At 51.3% G+C, this 20020-nt stretch overlaps 1 protein-coding gene across 8 annotated transcripts in view; it reads left to right on the forward strand.

The window, feature by feature from the left end:
• Positions 1 to 11082, forward strand: part of RPH3AL (rabphilin 3A like (without C2 domains)) — a 32699-nt gene extending 21617 nt beyond the window's left edge. For 5 of the 8 annotated variants that reach the window (XM_042026367.1, XM_042026369.1, XM_042026374.1 and 2 more), the window contains 3 exons: positions 4803 to 4916; positions 5327 to 5509; positions 10908 to 11042. In XM_042026367.1, the coding sequence (XP_041882301.1) occupies positions 4803 to 4916; positions 5327 to 5509; positions 10908 to 10942 (332 nt within the window). In that variant the 3' untranslated portion in view covers positions 10943 to 11042. Of the gene's footprint in view, positions 1 to 4802; positions 4917 to 5326; positions 5510 to 5641; positions 6282 to 10907 lie in introns of those variants that run through there. The other 3 variants (XM_042026373.1, XM_042026371.1, XM_042026375.1) reach the window with 3 other exon arrangements.
• The last annotated feature ends 8938 nt before the right edge of the window (positions 11083 to 20020 follow it).

Raw genomic sequence — 20020 nt, forward strand, 5'->3', positions numbered from 1 at the left:
ATTAGATCAGCAATAGACGGTTGTGTTTCCCTCCAGGAGATGCTTGGAAGGAGTTGTCTCAGCCGAGGGACTGATTGATGAGGTTGTTTTTTGTTCACATGATAGAGAAAACATTGAGTTGAAGCTGTTAAGCCCAGACCTGGCCTGCTGCTTAGCTCAGCTTCTCAGCTGAGTTTTGTTTCTTGGAGAAGGATTCCCCATAAATACAGGCAGGAGCAGCAAAGGAACAGGGGGAGGACAGCAAAGTGACCTTTGGTAAGCTTTGATGTGGGTGGCGAGCTGCCTTTCTCCCTGCCCTCTGATGTTTGTCTGGCTGCTGCTGTTTTATGGGTCGGGCAATATTAATTTATGGCTTTATTTTCTGGTGCTTTCTTTCCCTGTTGCCCTTCTCTGTGAGGCTGCCTGTCCTCTGGACGGCTTTCAGTGGGCACGGCGGGCTGGAATTCATCTCTGGAGCAGGCAGCTTGTGCATCTCCCCCTCCTTTCACCTCTTTTGAAGCTGCCGCTGCCAGGACTCCTGCTGTTTGTCATCCCAAAGCTCTGCCATGTGCAGGGCAGCCTCCTTCCTCCGTGAAGATGTGTGTCCATGATATTGCCATTGTGAATCTGCAGTGGGAGATGGGCTGAGCTTCCCAAGGCAGCTTGGTTCCCCCTGCCTGGCTGATAGCATTTGTCAGCTCACACCTTGTACAGCCTCACCCAGACATGTCCCTTCAGCTCCGAGCAAAGCCCTGGTGCTTGTTTGGCAGGATGTTCCTGGGAATGAGCTCTGACAGGCTGCTCTCTGTGGGGTTTCCATTATCTTGGCCAGCCCTGTCCAACCCCTCTGCTCCTCTCTGATGTGCTGAAGGAGCCTTCTCTGAGCTCTTCAGGGATTCAAGTCAGGAGGAGCCAGCACGCTCCTGCCACGGCCCCTGGACATCCTCCATGCCAGGAGCTGCCTTTCAGCAGCGATGGGACAAACTTCAAATGTCCCTTTTCCCCCTCAAAAGGAAGGGATCAGTGCCAGAACCTGGGTATCTGCTCCCACTGCAGAAGGGTGGGAAGGCGGCAGGAACAGGCTCAAGGAAGAAAAGCCAACCCCACCAGGCAGAAGTTTTATTTTTGCACACTCGGTATTTCTCCTGTGCTCACTGACACTGGGATTTGCTGGTGCCTTTGGTTTTTCTGTTGTAAACAAGCAGTTGCCATGGGAACCCTGCTATTAGTTAAGGCACAAATGTATTGTCAGGAGGAGAATAGCAGCAGTATTTCTTGTGCTGGGCAGCAGCTCTGCTCCATGTGCTGGAATGTGGGTGGGATTCTGCGCTGGGTCAGGGGGTGGGAGCAAGAGCAGCGGGGCTTTCCTTCTTCCAGGCTCTGAGTTCTGTAGGCATAATGTGGAAAGGAGCTGGGTAGAAAGCAGAAGTGTGATCCCTGAGCTGTTGCACTGCTTGGCAGGAGGGCTGCCTGCTGCTCCACTCAGTCTCCAGGGGATTTTCCTGTTCCAAGCACTGGGATGTGCCAGTGGCACCGGAGCAGCACCTGGGCAGGGGTATGCAGTGGGTTTGTCCAGTGTCTGTGAGCTGAAGGCCAAATCCCTGAGAGATGGAGCAGAGAGGGATGTGCTGGGGTGTGTCAAGTGCTCTGCAGGTCACCAAGGGGAACATCCAATTTGCCAACTTTGCAGTGACAAAGCTGCAACTTGTGCTGCTCCTGAAAGGGAGAAGGGTTGGGCCCAGTCACCTCTTCCTTCTTGGAGCAATGCTGGATGTGATCTGGCACAGGAGCTGCCCTCAGTGGGACCCTGGGCTGTAATAATTCTCATCATCTCTCACTTTCCCACCTGCAGTGACCGGGAGCTGTTGCTCTCCCTGCTCTCTGGATTCGGTGTTTGCCAAAAATTCGGGTGCTGCAGGGCAGCCCTGCTCAGGGATTGTGCTCATCCTGGCTGTGCTGGGGTTGTGTGGCTGTTGGAGCTGTAATTCCCACGTGCTTTTCCCGAACTTTTGACAGCTGCAGGAAGTGCCAAGAGCTTTGTGTGTGCTGGGCTGAGCCCTGCCCTGCGCTGGCAGCACGAGGAGCTCTCTCTGTGCCAAAAGCACACATCTAATAACAGATCCCAGCCCCAGCCAAGTGCTCCTTCCCCTTGGCCTCAGCACAGCCTCCCCACATCCTGATTTGCCTCTGGGGATGAGTACAGCCAGCGCTTATGCTCCACCATTCCCTGTGGCTCTCTGATGCCTCTGGCTTGGGGATTGAGCCATGTGTGGAGGGACACTGGGCTCTGCCAGCAGCTGCAGGGCTCCAGGCCCTCAGTGGGTGACCCATTCCCTGTGGGAATACTGCTTTTCTAGCAAGTTTTATCTCGGCATATTTTATTTTATGAGCTTTTATTTTTTTCCAGTCAGCTGGAGATGGGGAGGGATAAATCTGTTCCGTTCTCTGAAGGAACAGCTGTCCAGTGACTCTTATTGATAGATCAGCAACTGCTGGAACACCAGATTTAATACTTCTGGGCTCTGGAAAGTGCCAGCAGAAGGTCTGGAGCTTTGGATGAAGGATTACCTGAAAGGGAGACAGTGGTGCAGTGAGTAAAATACACTCTTACTGGCAGCAGAGGAAATGAGAGCAGACAGGGCTGGTCCTGTGGTGTGAGTGCCTTTGTGTCATTTGTATTTTCTTCCTCTTGTGCTGGCTCTCTCTGAGCTGCTGAATGGCAGAAGGACAGGCAGCTGAAGTCACCTCCACTGATTCACCGGGGCCTTCTACAAATAAATCCTGGCCCCCAGCATTTTCAGAGGATTCATGGAGGAAGGAGCTGCTCTTAAGCAATGGATTTTATGAATCCGGGAGGCCAAAAGAAAAAAACAAAAAGATGATGGCCAAGTGGAACAGGAGCTCATTTTCTAAGAGAAGTGAGCAATGAGATGGTCACAATGACTCTTAGAGCTGAGATTTGGATTTTAGAGGAAAAAACCCCACTCTGGTATGTATGGATTGTTTTTAGCAGTGTTTCTATAGAACTCCCCACCTCTCCCAGGGAGTTCTGGGGGAGTAATGAAGATGTTTTTTAGACAAACCTTTGCTTTGAGGACTCTTAGCCCCCCAGCTTGTAAAGGAGCTTTTTTCCCTCCCACAGCCCCTTTCCCTGCAGGTGAGAGCTCCCATTCCTGATGATGCCAGGAGGAAAAGGCAGCAGGGAGAGGCTGTGCAGGGTGTGTGTGAGGAGGTGCCTGCCAGGGCAACTTCAATAACGCTTTGCAATAACACTGGCAGCCAACTTTAATATCCTCAGAGATGTTAGCACTGCTTTGGGTGTTCATTTCTCTTTTTTTTTAATGAAATAGTTTGTGTAGTACAGATCGCTGCCTTGAATACAGGAGTGCCTGCCGAGGTGCTTGGCAGGAATATTTGACAGCTCCTGCTCTGTGCAAGGGGAAGGATTCACATCCTTCTGCCCTGGGGAGTGCTGAAGGGTTTGGGCTGACACAGAGAGAGGAGCTGACAGCTCTGGGTTACCCCGTGGTTGTCACCTTGTGCCACTGCACCCACGTCCCTCTCAGGCTGGGTGCTGTGGGCAGCACGGCGTGGGGGCAACGTGGTTTGTTCAGGAGAAGAGAAAACAGCTCCTCACAGGAATGTGAGCTTCTAAAGACGTCCTGATGGACCTAAAAAAATCGTTGTGGCTTCCTTTTTCCACAGGAGGGGCTGTAGGTTGCAGTGTTGCCTACGGTACATCCCTCATGGGCCGATTTTGTACTTTTTACCAGGAGTTGTGAGCTGCTGTTTGAAGTGGCTGCTGAGCTGGCAGGAGAGCTGGTATCTGCCTGGTCAGATGGAGCAGTGCTGGAGGTGCAATCCCTCAAACAAAAGACAGATTTTTTTTCCCATTACCTTCCTCCTCAGCCCCGCCATTCCTGTTCTGAGATCAAACCATCACAAAAACCCAGGAATTGGGAAAAACACCTTTCTCATTTTACCCAGAGCAGCTGGCAGCCGAGTTATCATTTACACCAGTATAAGCAGGAGAGGTGTTTGCATAATTGCATGGAAAAGTGGAAAGAACCTGCCAGTTTGGGAAGCTGTGTCTGGCAAAACGAGGCTCCTTCAGCTCTTTTGGAAACTATGGAGAGTGGAAAGCAGCAGGACGAGAGCCAGGATTCAGGGGGAAGAAAACCACAGAGGAAAAAAGCAGCTTTGAAACGGGAGAACAGTCTTCTTGAGGAAAAGGAGTGACCCTTGCCTTTGGAGCTTTGGGGATGTGGGAGTAACATAGTTCTGGGCAGTTTGCTGCTGGGGATGGTTTGATGTGCTCAGGATTTACCTGGCGTTTTCCTCTTAGATCCTGCAGGCCCTGCCACACTTGAAATGCAGATTGGAGGGAAACAACCCCTCTCCCCACGTTACCCAGGGGTGGAGCAGGTGCAGCCAGGACCCTTCCACCTGCAGCTGAGCAGGAACCACCCCTTAGAGGGTCACTTTGTGTGGCACAGGAGCACTGCGGTCCCCCGTGGACCCAGTCAGCTTTAGGAGAGAAGCCCTGGTGGTGTCTGCACCTGCTGCAGGTGCTGGCACCGCTGGAGTGTGTGCAGCAGAGTTATAAATCATCTGTAAAAAGTAAAACCACATCATGTCTGAGAGGAAGAGCGAGCAGCTGTGGGGGAACTGCAGGTAGGGTCTCCTTTGGAGAAGGAGAACGTGATCAGCGAGTCAGCGTTTGTTCCCGTTTTATTTGGATCCATCTGGCACCTCTTTGGGAAGTGTTATGAACATTGTGAATAACTGTCTCTCTCCTCTCCTCCCCCTGATCTTTCCTGCAGTGGTTTCCAGTGACAGTGAGAGCGACTCGGAGCTCAGTTCCTCCAGCCTGGATGACAAGCCCATCCCTGCGGGATCAAAAGGCTCCCAAGGGAGAAAGCTCCAAGCAGGAATGGGTGAGGAGCTGCAGTTCCTTGTGGCTGGAGGGTGGGAAGTCTAAAGTGCTTGAATGGCTCTTGGCTCAGCTGCTTGCCTCCCCTCCTGGCTGTGGCTGTGCCAGGTGAGGGTCTGAGCCTTTCCCACTGGGATTTCTTCCTGGTGGTCATTCCATGGCCTGCAGCGTTCCAGGGTCTGCCCTTGCAGCTGGGAGCTGCTCCTGGCAGCAATCCCCGGCCAGCTCCTCACTCCTGGCTTTACAGCACTGGAATCGCTGGTGTTTTTTGGGAGCAGAGCACAAGAGCTGGGGGACACCCTGCTCCTGAGGGCTCCTGGCTGGAGCTGGGATGTTTCTGCTCCTTTAGGACCCAGCCCTACATCCACACCCCCTTCCCGCTCCCTCAGCAGCATCTCTGTCCTGTCCCTGCAGCACCCACGAGGGGACCCAGCCAGGCCATGAGCAGAGCCCTGGGGATCCCCCAGCCCCCCACACTGTCGGGGAGCCACAGCAGCCTGGGCAGCGAGCAGGGGGTCGAGCTCAGCCCCACAGAGAGTGGCCAGAGTGACCAAGCCTCGGACAGGCGCGACAGCGATGCCGGCACCAGTGCCCCTGGTAAGCTGCACCCCATCTCCAGGCACATCCCTGCTTTTTGGGGCTGAATTCCCTGGGAGCACAGCTTTCCCAGAGGCACACAAAGCTGTGGCCTCAGGGTCACTTTTCCCTGCTCCTTTTTTGTATTGGCAGATGCTGTCTCAGTGTCGCACCTTCTTCCCTGAATGCAAAACCTTTTCTGCAACATGAGTAATCGTCTGGGGTGGGAGCTGCCTGCCCCCACGGCCAGGAGCACTCAGAACTTGGGGCTGTGCCCCTGCAGGGGTCTGGAGCTCCTCTCTATCCTGCAGAGCCAGCAGAACAGATTGTGCTTCTCCTGATGCAAAGAAGTCCAGCAGCTTTATGAGACTGAGTAATATTTTTCCTGAAGTAAGGTGGCTCTTAAAGCCAAGTATGGCTCTTCCCAGAACTCTGCAGTGCAGAAAAAAGACACTTTTCCCCCCTCAAAAACCTCAGAACAATTAAGTGACTGGGAAAGCAGAGGCTGCTATCACATCTGAAGCAGCTGAAAGAGATGCAAATGTGTTCTCTCTGCAGTTCCCACTAATTCAGTCACTAACCCCTCAAGTTATCATTCAGCACTGCTCCCTCCCGAGCGTTCCTGCCCTCTGAACTGCCTCTCCTGTTGTTCCTGAGCCTGGTTAGTGCTGGGCATGTTGAGGCATAAATTGGATTAGAGAGAGCAGGTTCATCCTTCAGTGCAACACGGAGTCGTGGTCCCCTCCCCGCGCTTCCCGCTACAAACAGGTGGAATAAAATTGTTTCTCTGCTCTTCACTCCCTCCCCAGCTTTCAGGGACTTGCAGTTTTCTTTCATTTTAGTAAAAGTCAAACAAGTGATTCTTCTGCTCTGTCCTTCCTCCCCCTGGATTAGAGTCTGTCCTGGACTGGGTGGTTTATTTTAAGCCCCTGTTGTGTGTGGAATTAGAGAGGGCGGATTCCTGCTGTGGGTTGGCTCTGCTGCCTGTTGAGGAGAGCTGCAGGTTGTCCTGTGGGGTTGGAATGGGTGGGGATAGCAGGTGTGACCCCTTTGGGTGCTGCTTCTGATGGATGGATCCACTCCTGGACAATGTGTTTGTACTCAGCGTTTTGTAGCTTCTCTGCCTGCTCTTTGAGCCAACTGCTGCCTGGCCATGACAGTGCAATCAGCATTTCAGAGGCCAAAAAAAAAGGAAAAAAAGGAAAAAAAGCTTTTTTCCTGCTAAAAACTCCTTATGCAAAGCTTGGCACAAGGGGTCAAAGCTTTCCAGGGGGATCTCCCCGTGTAGATGGGGGAGAGCTGAAATGACAGGCAGCATGGGCAGGTATTTAAAAAAGGAGAACTGCAGCAATCTCCTGAGGCCAGTTAAAGCTGGCCCTGAGATGTGGAGAGGATCCTGCTAAGGAAAAGGTTGAGCCAGGTTGGCTGCCTAGGGAGTTTCTGTAAAGATCTTTATTATGTCTGAGGTCATTTCTTTCCCAGGAGAAGGGGCTGCACTGTTCAGACCAGAGCCCTGGTACAGGGACTCTGTGGCCTCCCAAATCCAGGGGAGGGAGGCAGGAAATCAGCAGTGAGTACTTCAGGATCCCTTTGGGTGCCTCTCTTTGCCAACAAGCAGAGGCTGCTCTTGCTGTTGATCTCTTTAAAGAGTAATGGAGCTGATGCATGCTGGATGTCAGGACTGGCAAAACTCTTCCCAGCACCTCCCCTTCCTGTGGGACAGCCCCCGAGCTCTGCCCTGCCCCGAAAGCAGAGCAAGGGACAAAGATCCTTCCTCATTTCAGCTGCTGAGCCTCAGCTGCAGAACGGGGCTGTTAAAAGATGATTTTCTGCGCTTCCTCTGAAGGGCTCTGCACCTTTAGAACACCATGTCAGCAGCAATTTTTGCTTCATATTATCACCTCAGGTGTTGTTCCACCGGTGACTTCCTTTGCACTTCTTTTTCTCACCTCTGCTCTGACTCTGCTCTCGAGTGCAACTTCACAGAGCACTTCAGCATCCCGAAATCCCAGGCCACCTCCAGCACAGGGAATTGGGGAGTGGTGCTGCAAAAGCAGCTGCTCTCACAGTCCTGAGCTCTTTCAGCCTGAAGGCCAAGGCAGCAGCAGGGTGGTGGCCAAGGGAAAACAAGGAGCTATTAAAGAGGGTTTGTAGGTTTCCAGTGCGCTGCTCCAGCTCCGGCTGGGGTTTGCTGAGGCAGATAATGAAGCCTGGAGTTTGTCATAAAATGACTCATTGTCAGAGCTGCATTGGGATTTAGGCAACCTCAGCCCGTGAACCAAAGTTTCAGAAGAGTGGTGAGTTGAGAGGCTGCCAATTTTATTATTTTTTTTTTTTTACCACCTGCTCTCAAAGCCTTTCAAAAGCAGCATTTTCTGAGGGGCTGGTGCTGCTTCTGAAGCTCCAGTTCCTGGAGGTGCCTGCTCTGACGTGATAGCTTTCAAGAGGCACACTCATTTTCCTGCAGAATGTTTTATCCTAAAGAAAATTAAATTTGCACATGTGGAAAGAGCACAATCTCCCTTTTTGCCTCTTACTTGCTCCCAGCTAGGACAGGTGACTCACCTTGTTCTGGCTGCGCAGCTGATGCTAAGAGATGCCTTGAAAAAGAGCAAAATCCTCACTTATGTTGATTATGACATTTTTGTTAAGGAAGGGGAATATTAAACAGAGTGAAACAAAGAAATTATCAATATCTTACAGCAGTTTTCATTAGCCCAGGGAGAGCTTTTAATGGAGATCACAAATTTGAGCTTGGGACTGCTGCAGGGGGTTAGTTAAACAAAAGGCATCTCCCCTCAGTCAAGTTCTGCATTGACAGGTGCCAGCTGCTGGGGTTCTCAGCATCTTCAGAGGGCCTTGTCCCAGAAATGGGTGACTCCTGTTTGCTGTTCCATGAGCAGCTTGCTGGTGGGGAATGGTGAACGAGCTTGGCATGGGCTGTGGGGCTGGAGAAAGCTCTGATTCCTGCTGGAAGCAGGAGGTTTGAGAGGCAGCCACGAGAGAAGCTAATGAGGGAGTGCAAATCACAGCCTCCCCATCCCTGCCCGCTTGCCAATGTGTTGTCTAAATCATTAATACTTAAAGAGTGGTGCAGCAGCTGGCACTTAAACAGAGCCACGTTAAACAGGGCTGGGGCTGGGCTGGGAGCTGAGATGAGGATGGCACTGCCTGGTGAGGGGTAAGAAATGTCCTGGTTTGCAATCACAGGGTGAGACCTGCTGGAAAAACCCCCAGATGTGAGCAGGTCCAGCCTGGACCCTTCTGCAGCTCCTAGGTACCTCCCTTGAGCTGCTTTGTGCTGGGAGAGAGCTGAGAAAAGGGCTTGGAGCTGAGGGAGATGGACAGGGAGTGCTGCTTCCAGCTCTCTTTATTTGGGGAGATTTATGCCCTGTCTTTCAGGAATTGACTGAAATGAGGTGGTGTCTCTCTGTGGCATCCACTTTTGCTCATAAATATTCAAGCTGTTAATACATGAGCCAGGCAGAGCCATTCAGCATTATTTTTGTGGCAGGAAATTCTCTGGGCATCTTTGAAGTTAAAGCATTAACTGCTATTTTCCCTTCCATTCTGCTTCTCAGATGTCTGCTTTGCTCCCTCAGGGATGATGAGGAGGTAACATTTTGCTTCAGTGGGTCTGACTACTCCATTCCATGTAGGAAGAAAAAAAAAAAACTTGTCCTAACAGTAATTAGGCTCCAAATGGGGTAGTAATTTCTTTAATGACTTTCCTCATGAAGTCCTTGGGGAGTTGACTTTTGTTTTCCTGTGCTTGGTGAGAAAGTTGCTTAAATGTTTTCAGATTTGTTCCTTGTTTGTGTGAGCCATTGTGGATTTCCAGGGCTGACTTGGCAGCAGAGTGGAAGAGGTGGGTAATCCCTGCCCTGCCTCCCTCTGCCTGCATTTAGGGCCCAGTTTAGGAAGGGCAGAGGGATCAGATATAAAGGAAAGACCCTCACCCACACCCAGCCTCTCCCAGCCAAGCCTCTGCTTCCTTCACTGGCTGCCTCATCACATTTAGGGCACTGCTCTTTATGCCCTTTTTGCTCAGAGCTTGCTGGGATTGAGTTGTCCTGCTGCCGAGGAGGAGAAGTTTTCTGTCTTTCCCCAAGTGAAAAAATTGAATTGTGCCTTCATGGCTGAGGAGCTTTGAGCTGTCTCTGCCTCCGCACATCCACAGAGCACCGAGTGGTCCTGCTGTATTTATAAATAAAACACAGCTTTGGGTAGTGGCAGCGTTAGGAAATGATTCAAGGTTTGCATTCCAGATACAATGCATTTGTGAATATGAACCTCAGGAGAAGCCTGTGCCCCCTTGCATGTTTGAGGGAATTAAAATATTTTCATCCTCGAATGGTAGAAGCAAAACATTTTCAGCTCTTTCGAGCCTGCCTTGAAGTTAAGTGAATAAAGGCTCGAGTAACTAAAAAAATAAATTACTTCAACTATTCCTGTAATTCTTTATGGAGTTTTAAATTGAAGGCTTCTTCCTTCAAAATAGAGGGATGACAAAGATTCATTCTCTCGGCTCTTTCGCTCAATATATCAGGGAACAAGTCTGCTGCTGAAGATGGAACTCCTATTTTTATGCCTTCTTTCACATTGCAGAGGTCTGTGCTGTGGTCTTTGATCAAACAGCCTGTCTGGCCTCCTGCCCCCACCTCCTCAGACTTATTCTCTGCCCTCTGCAATACGTTTGCTCCCAACTTTCTGTTCAGCGTTTACACAAAGCACCAAGGGCAAGAGTTGATGTCATCTTCCCAAACAAAGCAGGAAGGAAAGAGCAGGGGAAGTCAGTAAGATAGAAGTGAAAAGCTTGGATTTTGGAGTCTTTGTAAACACATGGAGGGGTTTTATGGCTCGGGAGGTTATCTTTTAACAGGGATGTCAGGCAGCAGCTGGTGGTCCTTTCTCCAAGAGGAGGAGCAGTGTGTCCCAGCAGAGCCTGGGTTTTGCCAGGGGTGCTGAAGTGATCAGCTCAGGTTTGTTTAGTCAACAGGAGACCAAATCTGGAGCAGAGCAGGGCCTGTCCTGTGCCCATCCCCAGCCGTGGGCAAGGGCCACATCCTGCTGTGGCTCCTGTCCATGGCTCATGGAGAGCAGGAAGGTCTCACAGTAGATCTGCTCTGTCACCCCTCAGAGCTGATGTTTCTGGGGAGCAGGTACTGAAGGGGCAGTTCTAGCAGCACAACTCCTTATTTCTCCTCCTCTCCGCTTTTCCTTCCCCTGTGTTTTCTCCCTTTAATCAAGTCTAATGGACCCTGACTGCTGGACTAATGATGCATAGATGTTCTCTTTATTATTTTTAGGAAGCTCTTAAAATGGCACCGAGCACGCAAAAGCAACGTAAAACAACTTGGTGGAGCCTCTCCCCTTCGCTGCTTTCCAAACAAAACTTTTGTCTTTGTTTATTTTGCAGGCAAACGACGGCTCCATGCCAGAACACGACTCTGATGGAGGAGAAGATGGAGCTGCTTTCTCCTGGATCCAGCACTCCCATTCCATAGACTTCACTCCAGACAGGGACTGCTGCCGGGGCCGACGTTGTGATGCTGGCTCTTCCACAGGCACTGGGACAGCACCTGCCTGTGCTCTGTGAACCCCAAAAGAGGCACTGGGGCTGTGATTTGCACTTGGCTCCCATGGGGAAGGGTCACTCCTTGTGTTTGTTGTCCTTGTTCTGGCTGGAGTGAGTTTGGTGTGGGCACCAGGAGCCAGCCCGTGAAGCTGTGCTCCCATTCCCTCCCTCTCTCTCTGCTCAGGGTAAAGAAACACTCCAAAGAACTTGCTGTGATTTTTCCACTCCTCCTGGCTGTGCACTGGCCCATGTGAGGGTGTGGGGTCAGGGGAAATGTGTGGTTGCTCACCCCCAGGCCCAGCTGGCTGCCTGTGAGCACCCGAATTGGATAAAAGCTTTCAAATGACTTTATCTCGTAAAGCTCTGCAGATTCCCCTCCCACGTGCACACCTTACATGAGCAAGGGCCTTTCTTTTGCCTTTTTCCTGTAAGTCTTGAGCATCTGGCTGACTGTGGTGGTGGTGTCATCATGAGTCAGGCTGTTGAAAACTGTGTGCCCTGGTCCTGCTTATTCTCCGGGACAGACAATTTGCCTCAAAGATGAGAAAAATCAAATTACCTCACATCTCTAGAGAAATTAGATCTTTGAAGGCCTGAACAAAACCCACACTGGGCTGGTAGGAGTCTGTGGATTTTATTAAATGCTTTGGAGCTGACCTGTCTATTATGAAGAAACAAAGGATTCCAAAAAGTTCCCTCTGAAATCACAGAGTTAAAGGCAATTTGTGCCCATTAATGTCAGCCTTTCCCCTCAGTTATTACTCTTTTGTTCTGTTTTCCTTTGCACTGGGCGCTCTGTGTGCATGTAGTGTGTGTTCTTACAAATGGCTGCAGTATGAAGATAAATGAGATTGGGTGCTGGAACACTCCGGCAGGAGATCGGAAATCAATCCTCGACTTTCTTTTAAATGAACATGGCCCAACAGAGGACCATTCCCTCACTGCTCTCCCAGTTAATGTGCTCTGGCAGGTTGCTGGTGAAATGCTTCCAGCCCTTCCTCTGTGATGTGTTCCTGCCCTTCTACAAATGAAAACAAAACCTTTGGGCCACATGGGCTCCCTGAGATGGCAGAAAAGGAAATCACTGAATGTGGGGTCCACACCATCAGTGTTGGAGAGAGCAAGGGATGAGGTTGTTCTCCACTGAGGGATATTTTATTGCATGGTCTGTGTTGTTAACCTGGCCATTAAGGCTTGACCAGCTGCTTCTCTGGAAGGGCTAATTCCAGAATTATTATCTGTATCTGAAAAAGTAACTCCAGCTGTCAGCTTTTGCTGAAATACTGGTGTGGTTTCAGAGCTGTTTCTTCTGAGAACTGTAGGGTCTTCAATTTCCAAAATGTTTAGCCACCAAAAGGAGTTCTGTTTTGCCTTGAAGCTTTTGACAGTCCAAGTGAGGCTTGTCGTGCTCATTGCCTCAGACAGCCTGGCCTGCCAGCCTAAGTTAATTCCACAGGAGAAGGAGAAGGAAAAAGACTTTTAGGAATTGACTCTATTTTCTTTAAACCTGTTACTTTCTCATCACCAGCTCTACACTGAGTTGGAAAGAGCTTTTAAAATCCAGAATGTCATTTCTAACTCCCCTTGAGTTCCTTGTGCTTCACTCCTGGGCAGTGCAGGCAGGTCAGTTGTGTCCCCATTCCCACCCCCACCTCCCACAGCATTTCCCCCACTGCGGGGTGCCAGCTCTGCTCAGGACCATTGGGAATCCTTGCTGGCTTGCTGTGCCACGGTGAGGCATCAGCTTGATGTTTACCTGAGGCCAGCTTTTATAAAACCCTCTCAGAGGTAAATTTGACATTGCTCTGGTGCCAGTGAGACTGGAAACTTTTCTTTCTTACCTCTGTATTTTAAGTCCATGGGGTAATTCCACCTGAGTTCAAACCAGAGTTGTTCAGTCAGCTGTGGAAAGACTGAGGGAAGGATCTGGTCCTGGACAATGCGATCCAGGCCCAACTGAATGTGATAGAGGATCATCTGCATCCCTGTGCACTATTTTATTTTGAAGACCACTTTTCCCTTTGTGGTGATTCTCTTGGTTGTGTTTTGCAGCTTTCGTTGGAATATTATCCTAAACCTGTCCCTGTCTTTTGAGCTGGTTTAATGTGGGCAAAAAGGGCTCAGTGAATGTGCTCAGTCTGCCCTGGTCATTTGTGTTTATTATTTTCTTGTTCTCGTCTCCATCCCTCACAACTTCTGTCTGGTGTTTTACTACTGGAAACAATAAAGCTTTTGCTCAGTGACAACTTCTCGCCGTTCTTGAAACAGTAAAAAAGTTTTTTCATAGATGCTCTCCAAATCCTCCAGCAAGGCAAGACAATAACCCAGCCAGTGGAATTGTGATTCATGTGGCTGGAGTTTAACTGACTTCTGCACTTGAAAGTCATCTTTTGTCTTGTCCCCTCCTCGGTGCCTCGTGCTGGCGGTGGCAGGGGCACAGATTTGCTCCTCAACCCCTCTGTGAAGGTTTTCCACGCTGCAGCCACGACTCTCAAAGCAGCACCAATTGTCCTTTTGTCAAGTGCTGTCTCCTCAGCCTCCCGAGGCTCTCTGACAATCGGGGTCCATTTAACCTGGCCCACAGAGAAGTGCCTCTGCATCTCCTCATTGTTCGCCGAGTGCGCGCGGCCCTGGCCGCTCCCGTTTCCTCAGCACTCAGCCTCAAGGTTTCAAAGAGCTTTTTAATCTGTTTTTGCTTTCCCCATTCTAAAAGCACCTCGGTAATTGCTGTTGGGATTGTTCTGCTGGGGAGCTGCCATTAGTCCAAGGATGGAGCGTGTCAAGGACTGAGCAGCTCTTGTGTTGTTGCTTCCCCTCTCCGCTTGCCATGACAACAGCCACCAGATGGGAGAGTCGGCTGGGGGATCTCTCTGAGTCAGAAACACTGCCCGTGGATTGCCAAGTTCCCATGTTTGGTTTTTACAGTTGTGTTTTGGAAGGGGAGGGCAGTGCTTCCTCTGCGAGAGCCGTCTGCACGTTCAGCGTAGCCAAAGCAAACGGGCTAGCAGCTGGTGTTTGGGCAACATGGTTCTGGCCATTACTGAGGCTGGAGAGTCAGCAGGAGTGCTTGGGCAGTGAAACAAATCGGCAAATAACCTCTGGAGTTCATTCTTTAAATTAAACCTGGCAGCAGTTGCTCCCCTCCCCTCCCAGAAGGTGTTTCCTTCAAGGGGAGGGGGCTGGTGGTAGCGGTGTCTCACCAGCCCACCTCTCCCTTCTCTTCCTCCCATCACTTTGTTCCTCTCCACCTCGGAGACTGCCCTTCCACCTTGTTCTGCAGGTGGGTGTGATGGACAGAGAGTTCAGGGAAGTTTTTTGGAAGGGCCGATGCTGCCCTCACGTAATGAGACTTTCAGCAGGCGTGGGATGGCAGGTGATGGGTCAGCACCTTGTGGAAAACTTTCATCCTGAGCTGCTCATTCAGATTCCTCCCTGACCATCTCCTCGATCAGCAGCACGTCCAGGCAGTGCTGGAATTGCAGTGAGAGGCGTCCACAGAGATGAGGATCCATGGCAGCACAGACAGGGGCACGATGCCAGATATCACCTCCCCCCAGGTTGCTCTGGAGCTGACCAAATGCAGCAAAGAGGCGTCACCAGCTCCTTTTCTCATCCCTTCTCCCACCAGACTCATCACTGGAAACACTTATTATCAGATTGCTGCTAATCAGAGCCTTATCAGGAGAGAGGTGCTGGCAGAGACACCTTCCCCCCGAGTGCGACTGACTCCTGATTTCAGAGGTGACAAATTACCACAGGACTGTGGCTGCTTTTAGCTATTTGCAATTATACAAACTCCTGTTCCAGCTATGCTGTCCCATCCCATGGGAGCAGCCCCTCATGAGTGGGAGCTGCCCTGGCCTCCGCTTTTAGGGCTGGATTTGGGAGCTGGGTGGAGAGATCACACCTCTGAGACTGGTCCTAACAACCCTGCACTGCTGCTGGGTATTTCAGAGACTCACCCTCAAAAGAATCCCCAGACTGAGCCATACCCAGCCCCTGGATGGGGACAGCAGCTGGATCACCCAGAGCAGCTGAGCCCAGCATTATTTATTTCTCAGCTGGTGAAGCCAAGCCCAAGAAAGCAAGAAAATCTCAGTGAACAGCTGAGCCCCACTGCGGGAGAGCAGGGGCAGGAGGAGCAGCCATCGAGCTGCCGGCGGGACAGACCTTCATCTTCAAATGACAGTCGTGCAAAATTAAACTCCTCTAAGCAATCACACCGTGGCCGTTCAAATGGTGCCTTGGAGGAAAGAAAAATAAACTGAGAAATGCAAATTAGGGATGTAAATCTTCCTGCCTGTGTCTGGGAGGTACCTGTTTAATTAGCATCATTGAGCAGCCTTGATGTGGTAAGTGCTAAGTAGGAAATTTGCCAGATTTCCGCGGTTTTGATAGCAGGTGACTTGTGTTCTGTTTGAATTCCCACCTTGGGATTTTTTTTCTGTGCTTGCCAGAGTTGCTGTGCTGCCTGTGGCATGAGGAATTGGCTCTTGTCACCTGGGCTGAGCAGATGCCACTGCACCAGGGAGGAGCTGGCCTGAGCCCTCTGTGTCCTGGGCACCTTGGCATCAGATTTATTCGTGTGATAAATAAGAGTATCCCTGCGAGGGTATGAGTTGGGGAGTTTCTGAGCCTTTGTTTCTCCCTCACCCCCGCCTACCCCAGCGCTCTGGTGCTAATTGGTACCACGTGAATCTTTTTAACACTGATAACGTTTGGGAGTTGTTGGATGCTTGGCCTGGGTCTGCCTGGGCATTTCAGGGGGGACTTCCCCGAGGTGCTGCCGGATCCCCCAGGCACTGCCTTGCCAGGTTTGCATCCCTCTGGCAGGCTCTGGATCCTGCTGTTTCCCAGATCCCTGCTCCTGACCTGTCACCGTGGGAGATGGTGGGATTAGGATGATGGAGTGCTTGGAGAGGATAAACAATAACGATGCTACACCCGAACAATGCTTTTCAGTCCCATCCTTTTTTTCCCTGTCGGTTCCCCATTCAAGCTTAATAAGATCAGTGCAGATAATTTCTGTATTTGTGCAAAACATCGTTTTCCCTCCTGTGCTTTGCCAGCTGCACTGCGATTGGGAAGGTGAACACATACTTTCTCCTGTATGGTTATGAATGGGTGCATCTGTTCCTCGAAGATAGGGAAAGGAGGGTGAAAGGACTGGAAAGGGAGGGAAGAAATCAGATGCAGCCTGGCACGTTACCTCTGTGGAGAGGGAAGCATGCAGGGGTCAGATTTTTGCAGCACGGGCTCAGTCCTGATGTATTGTGGAGGTGGGTGAGACAGAAAAGGGGTTTTGCTTAATGGGGCAGCACAGCCACCCCACAGTGGGGCAGGGAGCTCAGCCCCACTGCGATCAAGGTTTGTGCCTGGGGCTGGTCCTGCTCCTCCCCGGCTGGAAATCACACCTGCCTTGCTCCCTGGGCTCTCTCCCGACCTGTGCCAGGGGCTGCAGCCCTGATCCTGCATCTCTGCATCCCCCAGGATCTCACAGCCCTTGCTGAGGTCCAGCCTGGGGAGGATGCAGGGCTAGAGGTTGCTGTACAGCAGCAGAACTCATTAACTGGGCTGTCTTTCCTCCCTCCTCCGTCTTTCCCAAGACAGGTCCACTGGAGAGGAGAGGGAGAGAAAGGGGTTTAATTTTCTCCTGTTATCTGGTGTGTCCAGCTGTGAGCCACACCAGCAGCCCCGGGCTGATCAAACCCTCCAGTGGCCTCCATCCAGTGTCCCATCAATATTTTCAGTGCTCTGCCCAAGCCCAGGTCCCAGCAGTGATGCTCCAGCACGTTCCCTCCTCCTGCTGGATCCTGTTGGGCTCTTGCCTCATTGCCCGTGACACGGAGCCATCAGGCATTAGCAGTTGGCTTTGGCACCTAATGACACAAACAGCTGCAAACGTGTTCCTCCTCCAAAGCAGGACTTTTTCAGCCAGAAACTCTGGTGCTGTCCCTGCTGTCGAGGTGAGAGTGCTTCTGACCCCTCTGTTTCTGTTTGTCATGTGCTTTTTGCTTCCAGAGGTTTCCAGATATGGGAACAACTTTGGAATGAAATACAATGAAAACTTAAAATAAGGATAAAAGTTTCCCAAGGGGTCTTGACGTGGCTTTTATGGGTGAAAAGGTCCCCATTTAACAGCCTGAGTGGCTGAAGCAGAGATGTGCTAAATGCCAGGCTTTGAAGCTGCAGGGAAAAGGCCAGGCTGCCTTCCTCACCATCCTCACAACAGAGCTGGGCTCTGAACCCGATTCACCCAAGTGAGTGGCTTCTCAGTGCTCCTTTTCTTTCCAGTTTCTTCATTGGCAGAAAGCAGCAAGAAACCCAGCAGGTGTGGGTTGGTTTGGGTGAGCAGACCCTGGAAACACCACTTGAGCTTTTATTGAGGTGGCAGCATCGTTGTGAGCACCAGGTAAGGGCAGAGAGGGCTGCTCCAGCTCACAGCATCCCAGGAAAAAACTTCCCAGCGAGCTCCCTGCAGGATTTGCTGCTCTCGTTGCTGCTGGTGGTTCAGGTAGGTTTAATCCCAAGGGCACTTTGGGGTTTTTAGCTCTTTGCACCTCGCAGGCCAGCACTGGGAGATAAATCCCTGTGATTTGCAGAGCTTTCAGTGGCAGTGAGGCTTGTGGTTCCCCCGAGCCTGCATGGAAATGCTTTGGACGCCCCTGGGCTGCTCCTGCTGTCTGTTTTCATGGCAGCCTTCAGATGGAGCCAACAGCAATTTTTTGGGGCTGGAGATGCCTGGGAGTGAGTGTGCAGCTCCTGGCCCCTCCCAGCTCATAATTCCCAGGGCTGTGAAGGGATTTGGTGCCTCCCTGAGCAGCTCTCCTTTAGGAAAGCACTCAGGGACACGCAGCCAGGCAGCCGCCACGCAGCCGCCACCTCTCACCCTGTGACTTTGTGGGTGGGATGTAGGACTTTGTGCTCAGATGTTACTGCTCTCCTCTAAGGCTGCTGTGGAGCCCAGGAGGGGAAACTGCTGATTCCTTACAGCCCTCTAAACCTGGTGTTGCCACCAAATTGTTGCCATGCTGCTTTGAAGTGATTTTTTTGTCTTTCTGTGCTCCGTGGTTGCAGAGTCCGTGTTCCTATGCTAAGAAATCAAGAATCAAGTAATTGAATCTCCCTCCCCGTTCCTCTAAATCAAGTAATTGAATCAAAGAGCACGTGATTTGAAAAGACAGAGAAAGGAGTTCATTTTGGGTTCCCTTTATTGGCCTCTTAAATTCTGAGCTTCGCAGCCTGCTGGGAGTGTTTTATCGATCCCTTTCCACAGCTGTGAGTAGGATGGACTTTAACTGCCCGTTATCCTGGCACCTGGGAGGCAGCAGGAGTTTGTGGGAACTGGGAAAGGGACAGCTTCAGCCTGGGTGACCCCGATGCTGAGGCTGGGGGTGCTGCTCCTGGCGTGGCAAAGGGCACAGTGAGGTGCAACCTGTGTGAGGAACACCCTGAGGAGGGAAAACTTTGCTGTTTGTCGGCACCTGAGCGGCTTGGGATTGTCCCCGACAGCAGGAGATGTCCCCTGGGGTGGAGCTGCCAATGGCCCGTGACTGGTCACCCGGGAAGCTGCTGAGGATGCAGCTTCATTGGGATGCAAATGGATGTAAATTCATGTAAACATATGTCTCCGTGCAGGTAGCAGCTCGTGCCCAAATTATGCAAATGTTAATCCAATAATGCTAATGTCATGATTATCCAGCAACACGGGGTTCATTAATATGGTTCCTTGGCTCTTACACCCATCACTGTCAACACGATTATGCTGAGGCAGAGGCTTCCAGCATCCCTGGCAGGTGGAGCCACTCTCAGGGAGGGAAGAGGACATCCAGGGCATGGTGGCACCAGGAAGGACCCTTCACCTGCCACGTGTCCTGGCCAAGGTGCCCCCTGGCTGCCCCCCTCGGGAGGCCCTTCCTCCCAGAAGGAGACGTGGAGCAGATTTCCCAGTTCCTGCAGAGCAGCCAAACCAGCATTCCTCGATATCCGTGCTGTGATCAGATGAACAGGACTAGCAGGGCCATCTAGTGACTCCTCTGGCTGCTAAATGACCTGGGAGATGCCCCCCTCAACGGGTTTCATTTTAAAGTTTGTATTTTGAGGAATCCCTTTGTCTCCCATTTTTTTCAGCTGGTGAGTATCCTTTGCTCCAAAGTTTTGTTGTCCCAGATTCACCACAGAGCTGGAAAATGCTTGGGCTTCCCTACAGTGGAGAGGAACTTTGTCCTGAGTCGGGTGACATAAGGTCAGGCAGCTGAAGAGCCCGTGGATCCAAGAGCATCCTGCAGGCTGGCCTGCCTTCCTCAGCCCTGCCAGGAATGCTGCTCTCCAGGCAGGAATCAGCTTGTCTGGGCTTTGGCCTCAATTTCTTCCCTGCTGACCTGCAGGTGCTGCTGTGAGTTTGTCTTTGTGGCACATCTGTGAGCAGCCCTGCTTGGGTCAGGGAATCTGGGGTTGTTTGCCTCTGCAGCAGCCTAATCCCACAGTGAATCTGTGGGGTCTCTGCTTCCTGCTCCTCCTCTCGCTCCTCTTCCTGCTCTTTCATTCGTGTTGCTTCTCGCAATGTTGGCATGATGCTGGGATTTGTGGATGGGGCCAGGAAAACGTCCTGGCATCCATCCATGATGGATCATTCTCTCGCAGCTCATGGCTGAGCCTCACGATCCAGGGATGGGCAGCACATCTTCCAGCCCTGGGAGGAGCAGCAGGCAGGACAGAGCTGCCCCAGAGCTGTGACAGGTACAGGGACTGCATGGGGGGGGTGGTTTGGGTAGATTGCTTTTGACAGGATGTCATTAGCCTGACGAGGATGTGGGAGAGGAGCAGCTATAAAGCTCTCTTAATGCAGCCAAATTGCTCTTTAATACTGCAAACCCAAGATGTTATTTCGTGAATCCCTGGAGCTCACTCTGCTGCTGGTTATTGGTGGCCTTTTCTCTCTGCTCCCATCCAGC

Source organism: Corvus kubaryi, unplaced genomic scaffold, assembly GCF_017639235.1.
Source record: "Corvus kubaryi isolate FWS band 111438036 unplaced genomic scaffold, C.kubaryi_AGA036_p1.0 37284, whole genome shotgun sequence".
Taxonomy (NCBI): domain Eukaryota; kingdom Metazoa; phylum Chordata; class Aves; order Passeriformes; family Corvidae; genus Corvus; species Corvus kubaryi.